Here is a 14,309-nt window from a genome sequence, read left to right on the forward strand (position 1 = left end):
ATGTAAAAAAAAATAAAAATTAAGGCGAAGTATAGAAACCTTATAAAACATGTATCATGTAGTGGTATAAAATCAAGGGGATTTCATATGCAAGCCACTATTTTAGCCACTGTAACGTAGCACCTTAGCATTAAAGTTCTTGATGATCTCCTTCAAAAGCAAATGCAACAAACCAGTTGGTGCAAGTTATTTTTTGGGAACTGTGAAACTTAACCTTCAAGTAGTCAACTTGCTAATAGGTTACTTCCAAGCTTTCTTACTTCTCTTTCGAGAAGTAACAGTCCTCTAGAAGAAGTATATTGGTATCTTGGTCAATTGGGCGCATTTGTGATGAATAATTTTATGATACCATCTTGCCTAACCAGGCCAAGGACAAAATCCAAATTACCACCTGTATGATACAAGAGATAGAGATGTGTATGGGTGGAGCCGAATCAATACATTTCATGGCTCCCACGAAGCAGGTCATGGATAGGTAACAAAATAATGAATTGAAATATTTTAAGGACCATAACTGGAGGCTGCGTCAGGTTATGGTTATGGGTTCACTGTCATTCATCTAATCAGCTTGCTATTGTTTTGTTCTTTTAAGGTGATTCATCATATAAATATATATATATATATATATATATATTCGTTATAGCATTTTAAGGCAAGTTTTATTGTGTTGTGTGGCGTGGTGATAATAGTTTATTGTTCTGAGTTTGTTGTGCTGCTGACGGGAGAAATTGCAGCATCTTGAACCATGAGCAAACTATTTGTTCATAGGGTTAATAATTTCAGAAACCTCCCCGACGTACATTCTAATATCACGTAGCACTCTTAAAGTTTTAAAAATTTCACTTATCTCTCCTATCAATATAATGTGACTAGATGTTCCAATCGGAGGCATTGAAATGACAATGTTACCCCCAATATTTTCCTGCTTTTTTTAAGTAGCAAAAGGTTGGGTACAAAAAAATCCTACAAGCTAAAATATCTAAAAAAATATATAACAAGAATGATATTAAAATATTTTTATCTCTCTTGGTTACAAAAAATCTTTGCTTTTAATGTTCATCTTTGCTATGACTGACCTCTTAAACTTTTCACTCTAATTTCCCTCTTTGTGGCAAAATTTTTGTGTCTTTTTGCTACAAAATCTTTGTTCTTGAAGTTTTTGCCTTTTCATAATGTTGAAGTAGTTTTAGAAGTTACCTTTGCACACAACTGTGTTCTCTAGTTTCAAAATGACTAAATTTATTATTCATTGCCCTTACACCTTCTCATATTCTAAATTTAATTTTCCACTTTATTTGTCTTTTTTCATATTTGAAGATTCATATATCAAATTGTACAAGGGTAAAAATGAAAAGATAATATAATCTCTCTCCTCCAATGCATTTTCTAATACTTTTACACATAAGGGATGAGAATGTTACATAAAGTGTCATAATTTAAGGGGAGTTATGTGAGATTTCTGAAACTTCAGGCATACTAGGTGATACTAGGATAAACCTCAAGGGAGGTTTCTGGAATTAACCCTTGTTTATATGTAAAGGTTCAAGATGTAATCAATCCTAGCTAGATTAGTTGGGTAATGCTATATATGTCAAAATCAACTTGATATATATGAGGAAAATATTCATTTAAATTATAACATTTTGTATTTTCGAATCTGTTGTTGCATTACTTCTAACAAGGAATATCCATCCACTTAACTTGATGCAATACCTAACCACCAGCCTTTGGGCTAGTAGCCACCACCTAGCTTGGTGAGGTGGGAGGCAAGGGTTCAAAATGCCACATTTAAGTGATTTGCTTCAAAAAATCCAGGCGAGTGTGTTGTGCACTCGTTTGGTCTGGTGGTGGTTCAGTCCCCTCCGAGTTATTCCTGGACCTCCTTAGATCCGCTCCCTCCCCCTTAGTGTAGAATAGATTAGGTTATACAACTGTTGTTGTCTCTGAAAAAAAAAAAAAAAAAATTGATGCAATACCTGCCATTGGCCTTTGGGTGCAAAAATTATAAAATTTAGAGTATGGAATCAGTTGCTCGCTCCTTTTTTTTTTTTGTTTGCTATTTCACTAGCATTAAAAGAACAAAAAAAAAAAAAAAACCTGTGCTATAATTGATTTTCATTAGTGATAGTGACATTAAAGTTGTATAATAAACATGTGAATTGAACCTTGACTTCAAATGGAGCACATCACAATCAACGCAAATCTACAAATCCATCTACTTCTGCTGAATGGATGAAGTATTGGAGAGGAAAGTACTCAATGCTATTGGGGTTTCATGCGATTTGGTCTGGTTGTTGTATTTGAAAAAAAAAAAAAAAAAAAAGCGATGGAGTGTACACTAAAAATTTGAATATACAACAACTGAACAGAATCATACAAAACACAACCGCACTGAGTTCTTTCCAGTGATGGAGCGTAAAAGATTGTATAATACTGAGAAGTGACTGTGTTGAGAGCTACAATCTTCAATTTCGTAACGAAGATTACTAGCTGAAGCGATTCTTTCTTGGGGAAGGAAAGTGACAGCTCTTTCGTTGTGTTCAAGGGATCCTTTCTGGGATTTTTAAGAACATCATCATTTTCAGATTCTTTGCTCCATCGATGCTGTTGCTTACGACAAACCAAAATGGTGGCAACTGCATTACTTCATCTGTACTATCCTTTGGTTGACTACAAATTGTGACAAGAAAATACACGTATGGTCATGTGTATATTGAAAGGGCAAAAATGCCTTGGAATGATTGCATGGCTTTATCCAGTTGAATCTGATCCCCTAATGGAAGTGGAAAATGAAGCATATAATTTAATTCGATTTCCACCGGTCATTGGTATGTTAAAAATACTTTTGCGTCTTCTCAGCTCCTCATTCAATACAATTACGACAAGTTCAGACAAATACAGTAGAAAGGAAACAAATTCAAAAAGAAGGAGTTTTGCAACCATACATATCTCGAAGTTTACAATTCTTACCTGTCCACTTTCTTGTCTTGCTGGAAGGGTAAAAAGCTTTCATTTGCATATATTTCTACTCAACATGGGATTAAGATAATTAATTAGTGATATACCATTCTCAAGTTTGTACAATGGTCAAAATTTGATTAGTCATCTGTTTTGTTTTACTATTTCATTTGAAATCAAAATTACACATTATCTAAGCCCAATAATCAAGTATATGTTCAGTGTTAGCACTTATCATAAAGTATACAGGAAAACGACTTTACAAAAACCTTCTTGTTTGGATTGCCATTTTTTCCCATAAATTTTTTACGATTTTCATGAACACCTTTCTCAATCATCTCTTTATCTCACATACATACAGCAAACTATTACATTACATTTTTTTTTTTAACAAAAACTCCAGAATATTGCAATCCAAACGGGACTGTATCGGATTTAGAAATCATAATCACCTGAGTTATTCTAGCCTAATTAATGATAAAAACTACGTGGCCATGAATACTTCACTTAATGAGGTCCGGATTAACTTGTACAAGCCATCAAACAATAACAAATTTAATAGACCAATTTATAACAATAATGTTCTCAAAAGATATACTACCATTCTTCTATATTTAATACTATACTAGCAGTTACTGTTTCAAGATTATTCATCACATTCTGACGTGCACACAATGTGATCAGCATACATGCATTAAGAATCCTGTTCCATTATTTGGTCAAAACTTAAACAACATTGCACCAAGGAAGAAGTGCCTCACAAGTCAGAGATCAATCGATTGATTGTTTTAGGAGCTCAAGTTGTCAAGGTGTTTGTATTGTATATTCACAATATATAATTTCTCGTGTCCCAAAACCTACAGGCAGGTGGATATTGCTATGACCATCGATAATGAAACATATCTTACATAACCAGCTGTATTAATTCTTTCATTACCTCTAATTAATTTATTACCAGTGCCAACATTTTCTTCCTCGAATAATGCAACTGTTTTGACTTAGAGCCTGTGAGTTTCTTGAATCTGTGGCCATTTGGGAGCTGCAAGTTACACGTGAGCAAGATTTTGCATGAGATGAGATATAGGAGGATTTGGTATCGGGAATTTCTCTTTCAATTGTCTGCTTCAATATTTTGTTATTTTGTTAATCATGTAGACTAATCGTGCATTCCACTAAGAAATTATCCTTATAGGCTATGTGCACATTCGTTGAATTATACTCCCTCCGTCCCATTTTGATAGTCCTGTATTCCTTTTTCATCCGTCCCAAATTGTAGTCCACTTTCCAATTGAAGAATGTAGTTGTATTTTAATTTTTCTAAAATACCCTTATTCAATGTAAGTAGTTATTACTATAAACCTATCATATTTAATGAGAGTTGATTCTTTTTTTACCATCAATTCAAGTTCCCATAAAATTGTACCATATTTAATGTGAGGGTATTTTAGGAAATAACAATCTAAATTTACTTTTCCAACAAAGTTAACTACTTTTTCTTAAACTGTGTGAAAAAAGAAACAGGACTATCAAAATGGGACGGAGGGAGTAATACTAAAAAGTGTTAACATTATTCAGTCTCTGGTTTTTTGTTTTGTGTTAGCTACTGCCATCACAGATACATTTTTCAATATAAGTCGTTACAATTAATTATTTTTCAATACATACATTTTTCACATATATCACGTTACAAGTCGTATTACAATAATTATTTCGAATAATATTTCAAATAATTTCCTATTCAATTGGATTCATTTTGGTAAGCAATGATGCTATTAGTGTTCTTTGTACATTGATGGGTTAGTATCAAAATACAAAATAAGTTTTAGATTATCTATTTCTCTATGTTGAATTAGTCGATTGATTGTGCATCCTTGATTATTATTATTTTTTTTGGCTTATTTGGACCTTTTCATTTTTCTCAGTGGCCTAATTAACCAGCTCAAATAACAACTCTTCCTCCCCACCTTATTTGACCAGTTGTTCATTAGCATTTATTGTCTGGATAGAATGTAACATATGCAACATTCAATGTTTGTTTTCATTTGAAAATCAATTGGGAAAAAAAAAATGGTAATATGAGATTTATGATTGACTCCATTCCATTGTGAGGCAGATACAATTAACTTGTTTTTTTTTTTCAGTAGATACAATTAACTTGTTGAAAAGTACAAAAATGAACATACAGATAGATGTCAACTCGACTCAGCCTGCATTGTTCAAGTCAAATTCACAACCAAAAAAAAAAAAAAAACTTATTTTATTGTAATTTTTTGAACTATCATCAGGGCGGTCCACTATTATTTAGTTGTGATAAAGAATTTTAATTGTAATTGTTTGACCAATCATTTAACAAGGAAAAAACATAAATATGAAAAAAAAATGATAAATTGCGTCTTCCATGACTAGAATAATAACATGCATTAAAAACCCAAAAAAAAAAACTTTAAACATTCTATAATTCAAACTATCAAAGAAATTTAATAGTAATTTTTTCGACCTACCATTTGAATAGGAAAAAAAATAAATATGTAAAAAAAGGAAAAAGAATAAGGAAAAGTGCTTTTTCCATGATTCTCTCTAACAAACCAGCAACAATTAAAATACATTAAAATCACAAAAAAAAAAAAAAAGAATCAATCAGCCTTGGATTTGGATAAAGCCTGTAACCCTTAAACTTGAATTTAATATGAAATTGTTTTCATGTCTTCGTAGTAGCCAGTAGGAGACTATCCAAAATAAGACCCTTAAAATTTTTTCAAAGAGGAATCTTTTTGTTTGATGTGATGTAGAGTGACAATTTTGTCAACGTAGACAAAATAGTTGATAATAAAATAGCCTTGAAAATGCACAAAGTTGATGCCTTGATGAAAGAAACCATTTGCCATTTCAGTCATCATTAAAACTCTCCTAACCTACCTTCCTTTGCTTGTTGTGCTCAAGCCATCTTTGTCTGCTAATAATTTCAAATAGTTTCTAGAAGGGGGTTTTGATTTAATTTATTTTATCCAATTGCTTTTTTTTTTTTTGAATTCTTTTTTGCGTGGAAAATTATTTAGTTGTATGCATATGACTAATGACTAGACCGAGTCCCCTGTGCACGTTACGCGCCAGCGATGACCCAGCTCAGCAGAAGCCCTCACAGTTGGGTCCCACTGACTGTGCCCACGTGTGCTCCAAAAACTGACCTCCGTTCCGTTAGCTTTCATCAAGCTATCAGCCGGTGGCATTTTCACACGTGGTCAACCACCGTTTGAGTTTTTTTTTTTTAAAAAAAGAGTTTTTCTTTTTGGTGTTTTTTTGGGGGGTGAAGAAAACGCCTTGTAGTGTTTGTAAAACACACCTTTGGATTACTATTTTTAGTAGCTTTTAAGAAAAATATATATAACGATTTGAGGTATATGAGATAAAAAGGTGATTAAAAAATGTATTCATAAAAAACGTAAAAAATTACTCTATAGAAAGTAACAATCCAAACTTAGGGTAATTAGTTTTTTTTTTTTTATCAGCTATCAGTATATAATTTTTTTTACTAACAGATTTAGTTCATTGCATATAATATGAATTTAAATTTAAAATTCAAATTATGTGCACGTGGCATATATTTATAACTGTTAGTATAAAAAAAATCATTACACTGTTAGTGCATAAAAAGTAAATCCTTATTTAATTGCATATATTTAACTCTGTATTATTACACTGTATTATTCTTTTTAGGTGTTATTTTAGTGGTATTATTGTAAGTAGTGCTTTGGTTAATCCATAAATCTTCATTTGTAGTGCAGACACCTACACATATCTTTTTAATTATATTTAATAATTTTTCAATTAATTCGCTTTCAAGAACGTTTTTTTTTCCTTTTGATGTTATGCCATAAAAGGAACGAGATAAGCACCCAAAAAAAGTAAAGATGAACCTACAATAATAATAATTCTAGTACCAACTGCACACACTGTCATGTCAAAAGTTACGAGCCAATTTAAATTAAAGTTTTTGTAGAAAAATTTACTGTAATTATATGTGTTAAGGGAATATTTCAAAACTTTTTTCATAAAAAAACTTGCAATCCAAACGGCCCTGTTAATAATATCTGATACCGTCAATAGATTCCCCGGATTATAAAACCGTTTAACTCAATTGTGCTCATTCCATCAGAATTGATCCCATTAAATAACTTCCTCAGTTTGGTTTGAATTTTACTATTTTTTATGCATTAAAATGCTTTTATTTTTTTTTTAAAAAAAATGACATGATGTTTTGAAATTACGATAATAATGATTGAAAAGTTATGCATGATAAAGACAGGATGAGTTTTGTCAAGCAGATCGTGCTCGACAATTTCCAGCAACCTCAGTAATAGAAATTTTTCCGTTAGTTTTCTTATCAAAAAAAAAAAAAAAAGATAGGATGAGTTTTATATTTATTTTGAGGAGGGGATTTAACGCTTAAATAATCACCTCTACCATACATAACAGAACATGAACCCTAATCCGAATCCCACCAGGCTAGACAGCTGCCCACTTCAATCAATACCAAGCCTATGGTCAAAAACTACAACCCCACTCCCAAAAAAAAAAAAAAAAAAAAAAACTCCATCATAGCAATTATTAACTCCATGATTTTACAAGAAAAAAAAAATGCATTACGTTTGAGTTTTTTTTTTTTGTTAAAAGTCTTATATATTGTATATCTCATGTTGTTGAATGGTAGTGAATATGTGAGTTGGTTCATTCTCTAATTCAACCTATCTTAACTTGAGTTGAATAAACGATGTGGTAAATAACAAGTGCAAATTCTATGAAGTAAAGAAAAATCCTCGTAGAAGATGCAAACATGTGTTAGCCAATCCAATTATGTACATCTTATCCTTGAGTACCAAATCCCTCTATTTGTGGATTCATGATTAAATGACACTAGAATTCACATGATTCCAACAAAAACAAATTAAATAAAATTTTGGGCAAGACTATTGATCAAGAACCTATGGCTACTTTGGGAGAAAAGAATATATTTTTGTTCACATGATTCTAAAAAAAAGAAATTATAAAAAAAATTGGGTAAGACTATTGATCAAGAAGCTATGGCAACTTTGAGAGAAAAGAAATTAATGTATTTTGGTAAAATGTGGATGCTTGTGACTTGGGAGTAGTGTTTCTAATTTTATGCGTAGATCAGAATTCACATGCTAGTTTCACCTTTAAAAGACAGATCTAGCAATAGCTACCCCTGTAATTGGACAGCCCTGTTAATAAAAACCCCCCAATGGCAAGTTGGCAACTAAGATGAAAAAAAAATGTATTTGATAGAACAAAATTTTATTGATATAATTAATTTATTTCCAAATTCTTTTTTGATGATTCCCAATTTCTTTTCAATGTATTATCACTACTCATTATTTTTATGGGTTTGTTAGGATTGTAAATTATTTGCATAATTTTATTTATTTACATCATTAGCACGTTTTTTAATTACCTTTTTATCTCACATATATCACATCAAAAAAAGCACTACAGTATTTTTTTCAAAAAATTATCCTAAATATTCTACTATCCAAAAAACTATCTTAAATATTCTACATATATTTAATATGTATGGCTTGATCAATTTTAAGATCTTTTAAGTAAATGTGCTTACTGTATTAATTTTGATTTTTGTAATTATATGCCACACTATTAAATTGAGACATACTCAAAATTTTCCACAAGTAAATAAATAAACAAAAAAGAAATCAAAATGCTTTTAAGTGCTTATTGGTAAAACAAAACAGTACAAAAATAAAAACAAAAATCGTTCAAAATGTCTCCCATATTTTGCCAAATGAATTTTTTCATCATTTACTTTTAAAATACTAATTTTATGTTCCTTATAAATTTAAGTTAGCAAAATTTTGTCATAATCTAAGTTTTTGACAACTTTTTCGCTTGAAATCACCGTATGATTTATATGTAGTCATTTTTTATGTAAAAAAAAAATTCAAATCTCATATTCTTGGAGGCAAAAATAAATATTAATTAGATTAGATCCCACTTTTAAGAAAAAAAATAAATATAATTCATGTTAGATCCTACTTTTTTCAGAAAAAAAAATGATTATGAATGAGATCATTTGCTCAATTATAAATTAGATTTAATATTTTTGCCTCAAAAAATTATCATGTATGAATTACGTGATGAATTTGTGATAACAAGTGGTCAGAACTAAATTTTATTGACTCAATTTTATAACAGATGTAAAGTTATTATTTTAAAAGTGAGGAACAAAAAAATTTATTTGATGAAATATAAAAAAAAAAACGTTTTGAACGATTTTTCTAAAAGGGAATGATAAAGGTAAACGGTTCGTAAACCCCCTAACAGTGGAAACGGTCAATTTCCCAAAAGCAAGACGAACAGCAATCTTACCACAGCGTACTACTCCAGTACTGATGCTGACGCAACCCATTCAATATGTACCGTACGATGAACCCAAAAGTTACATCAGCGGCCCAAATTGAATATCATAGATTCCATCAGAATTTCTGTTTGTGGGCCCAGATTATGTCATGCGTGTTCATTTCGTGTGTGAGCGTGTTTAAGAGCCCGCTGGCCCAGACACGCTGTCCGGAACTTAACCTCTCCACTTTTTTACTCCCTAAAAACCTCAATTACCTACTTTTTATGGTAATTAATCTTAAAATCACCATTAAACATTAAAAAACCTTAATTACCTCAATTTCTATCAACTTTTCATTTCCAACCATATTACGCGGTCCAAAATTCCAAATCAACCCAATATAAGACTCTCCTTCCTTGTAGGGTTCCAAGCATCAGCCTTTCTTTTCTCTGTCTACAATCACTCTCCTGAGCCTCTCATCACCATTTCTCTCTCAAGATTGCTTTTTTAGCCTCTGTTTTTGTTGTGGGATTTGGCTTGTTACTCTTTTGCAGTAGTGGGTTCTTCAAACACTTGCTTCATCTGGGCGCCTTTTTGCATTTTGATCCAAATTCTTGAAATTTTAGGCTCTTTACCACCTGGGTTTTTGTGGGTTGGCCTTTAGATTTCCGTTTGCAAGTTCGGATTTTTTGGGGTACATTGATAAAGAAGCAATCTTTTTTTGAAAATTTCCAGCTGAAATTTTTTTGAAATTTGTGGTGATCACTTCTGGATTTTGATTAAGTTATTTTCGGTGTGTTTTCCATCTGGATTTTGGTGGGTTGGCCTTAGTTTCTGGTAAAAAAGCAATCTTAGAGATTTTCTCCCCTAGAATTTGTAGCTGAAAATCAGGGCCATTTTCAGGATTTTCTTGAAATTGGCAATTAGTTTTGAGTGTTTGATGTGAGGTAAGAAATGCCAGCAACAGATTACCAAGGGGGAGCGTCTTCTTTTGCAAATTTTGGGCGTTCAATTTTGAGTATTCGCAGGGATCAGGTCCATTCAATGGATTCCTCTCATGAGGCCACAAGCCAAGAACTTGAGCTCGAGGCCTTCCAGAAGCTAGTGGCTGAAAGGTTCAATGATCTACTGGCTGCAGATTCCAGTGAGCTGCTCTCTATTCCATGGATTCGTAAGCTTTTAGATGTTTTTCTGTCTTGCCAAGATGATTTCAGAGTTATACTTTTTAATAATAGAGCTTACTTTAATAGAGCCCCAATGGATCGTCACATTTCTGAGTTTTTTGAGAGGAGTGTTAAGGCTTTGGATGTTTGTAATGCTATTCGTGATGGTATTGAGCATATAAGATCATGGCAGAAGCAATTGGAAATTGTTTTATGTGCTTTGGATAATCATAAGAGTTTCGGGGAAGGCCATTTCCGACGTGCAAAAAAGGCTTTGATTGATTTGGCTATTGGTATGCTGGATGAGAAAGAGAGTAATACTACTCTTGGTCATAGAAATAGGTCTTTTGGGCGCCAAAATGCTCAGAAAGATCAGAGGTCATTAGGCCATTTTCGATCATTATCATGGAGCGTTTCGCGGACTTGGTCAGCAGCTAAGCAGCTACAAGCAATTGGGAACAATTTGGTTGCTCCAAGAGCTAATGAAGTCATGGCCACCAACGGATTAGTGGTGGCTGTTTTCACCATGAGCTATGTGCTATTGTTTGTAATGTGGGCTCTTGTTGCTGCTATTCCTTGCCAGGACCGAGGCCTCGGGACACATTTCTCTGTCACCAGGCAGTTTATTTGGGCTGTGCCTATACTGACCCTTCACGAGAGGATTTTGGAGGAGTCCAGGAAAAGGGACCGCCGAAATGCTTGTGGGTTGTTGAAGGAGATTCATGAGATTGAGAAATGCGCGAGGCATATGAACGAGTTGACTGATTCTGTTCAGTTCCCTTTGACGGATGAAAAGGAGGCAGAAGTGAGGCAGCGAGTACAGAAGCTAGGACTTGTTTATGAAGCAATAAAGGATGGACTGGACCCGCTGGAGCGCCAGGTTAGAGAAGTATTCCACAGGATTGTTCGCAGCAGAACCGAGGGTCTAGACACCATGGGTCGCGCTAATACTAATTAGTCATGGTTGATAGATTTATGTCTAAAGTTGCTTCTGGCAACAAATGTAGAGCTTGCAAATATGTTATGCACTTTTGTTTTCCATAGATGAGAATGAGAATGAGAATGAAATGAGGCAATAGGCCAAGAATAATGAGGATCATAGAGGTAAAGCTTTGTACTTATCACAATATATTATATGTAAAGAAAATTAGGTGAGATTACTGGGCGTCATTGATGTTGTGCTGCATCTTGTGTTGGCTTTCTACAATCAAATTTCCAACTAGATTTGCTTCAGGTGATGACTCATTTTGTCTTCAAATTTTTGCCTTGAGTTACATACTAGCATAACAAGATTCAGTCACAGATTATTTCTTCATGTATAATAGGAGAAATCTTCTGGTCTTTGTGCTACCCATTAATAAGTAGTCTTTTGTATAATAGTAGATCATTCTGAAGGATCTTCAGATTATTGATAAGTAATTTAAGTTAATTGAGTTGTTTCTTCCTTTCTCTTTGAAGATTTGCCTGAAGCATTTTATGATATTTTCATCTCATTTAATAACCTCCTCTCATTTCCTTTTTTTAGGCTTCTGCTATTCTCATGAAGTCTAATAGCGTGCAGAAGCTTCATCTCTGGTCAACAGTTACAATGGATTTGGTCAATATTTGGGGATTTCTTGATTGGATTTCTGACTTCCAATCCATTTGTCAATTTCCACTGTCAATTGTCCTCTTTGTCGTGCCATTAAAATAACTGCTTTGACTTGCTCAAAGTCACCAATGTTTTTATTCTTTCTTGCCCTTTCAGCTCTCAAACAGAAACCCCCCTCCTGGACACTTGATTGCCTTATTGGATTTGAAGCACAATGATCATCTAGAGTTGCTTTTGTAGGTGTATATTTGCTTCCGTCAAAAGTGATTCTGCTCTTTACTGACTAATTATGGGAAATACCATGTTTCACTCTGTTAGAGTTTAATTTGACCATGTTTCACTTGCATGCAGTACTCTGTTATTTGTTCTTGGATGTCTTTTCAGTTACAGCGTGTATAAGGATGTCACTTGTGGCTTTCAACCGCAATTGAAGAGTTAACATACCCCTTCCCAAAAAAAAAAAAAAAAGTTACTAATATACTAGTGTTTGTTCAAAATCCCAGCTGTTTTGGTCGCCCCTGCCCATTTTAATATTGTAAACCATGTATATTCTCTGCAACAGGAAAGGGTGACATCAGGTAAGTCTGCTAAGATTTTAATATTCTTAGTATTAGTTTCTTACCTCCCCATATTTTTATATGCAGGGTCTACACTCACATCAATGCCTCTCTGTAATTTTCACCACTGTAATTTAAGGAAGGGCTGACTGCCAGAAACTTTGAATATGTGATTTTCCATGGAGAATTTGAAACACTGAACAATTTAGTTGACCATGCCTAGAGTCTTCTTGTCATGGTTTTACTGCAGCTCTAACTTTTAGAGCTTGCATAATACCGTTGACTGTTTCTACAACATCTGGCAATTACGAACTAGGGATGTCTAGTTAAATGTCCATGTTGGTATTGCTGTGTTACTAGATTGTTGTCCGTCCATGCTGAAAAAAGATATTTTATCAGTTATTATCCCATGTGTAAAAAGCCTTTTCCTTGCTGTTTGGTGGTTCTTTCTAACTACTGCTGATCTTTTGCCATTGTTTATGAAGTTGGTCTTCTTTCTTGTTTGACTGACTTGTTCACTTTTGAAGTTTAATACATCCCCAAAGTAATACTTGTAATTTAAGCAATCTTCTGTGTCATAGAAAGTTTGCAGGTGCCGCCAATGACCTTAAAATAGAAGGGGGTTAAGGGAAGAGGTTACTTGCAAGTTAAAACAACTGTGAGGAAACTAACATCATCTTTGAGGTTTCACAATACAACATAAAGGAAAGCTGCTATTACCAAACAGTGAGATCTTGTTTATAATTGAGGACTATTACTCTAGAAAAACCTGGTCTGAATTCGGTCATGTTCAATTCATCATGGAGAAATTTCCTTCTCACGTTAGTCTATAATCATTATTGAGATCTCTCTTGTACATTGCATTTCTACAACAACCCTCTTCATAATAGGCGCAATTTGCTTTCTGCTGATAAGTCACTATCCTGCCTTCAAATTTTTTGGGGTGACGGCATAGTTGGCAATTGTACCAACATTTTCATAAATATGACTTGTTTCTTCTTGTACTCACCACCAGAGAAAATTGAGAGGCCACAAAGAACAAAGGGTCCTCATTGAAGGAATCTACCACAGTTGTTGTGACTTGATATATATATATATATCTGGTGCTTTAATTGCTAACAGTTGTTGGTTGGGTTGGAAATTCTGGCATGATCTGATAAGGTGCTTCATTGCAATATGACTCTGAAGTTTGAAGGGATTGATGTTACATGAGAATCTCTAATTTCATATTGTTACCAATCTGTTGCAAGCTAATGTGTAGCTTACCTTTCATGTAGGGTATGTATGTTCTTGGTATTCATCCATCAGTTCCCTTGTACTCGTTACATTTGGAAGATTTGAGATGCCAGCTTTTTGATAGGAAAGAACTTTGTGACTTTGTGTACTAAATCAGTCTTAGCTGGCTAAATTGAAGAAAACTTCCTAATTGAAATGAATAGAACAAAACGTCTCTCTTGCACAACCCGATGCAAAAAGACGACAAAAATTGACTTTTTCCCTTATTTGGGGTGACTGTTGATGGCAACAATTTTGGGCATTATGAGAGCGTTTGACATTTTGTTTTAGAGAAATTCTTTGAATTTCGGATGCAATGCAAAATGTAATTGGATTGCAACAGATTACACCTTTACGTAAAGTATTTAAATTCACACAACTACCTAATTGGTTTT

General features: G+C 33.4%; 1 protein-coding gene across 1 annotated transcript; it reads left to right on the forward strand.

Annotated features, from left to right (window-relative positions):
* Positions 1-9,684: 9,684 nt before the first annotated feature.
* Positions 9,685-11,661, forward strand: LOC113714880 (protein BYPASS1-LIKE). The gene has a single exon (XM_027239009.2). It carries the CDS (start codon positions 10,283-10,285, stop codon positions 11,447-11,449), a length of 1,167 nt encoding a protein of 388 aa, XP_027094810.1. The 5' UTR covers positions 9,685-10,282; the 3' UTR covers positions 11,450-11,661.
* The last annotated feature ends 2,648 nt before the right edge of the window (positions 11,662-14,309 follow it).

This window comes from Coffea arabica, chromosome 10c, assembly GCF_036785885.1.
Source record: "Coffea arabica cultivar ET-39 chromosome 10c, Coffea Arabica ET-39 HiFi, whole genome shotgun sequence".
Classification (NCBI taxonomy): Eukaryota; Viridiplantae; Streptophyta; class Magnoliopsida; order Gentianales; family Rubiaceae; genus Coffea; species Coffea arabica.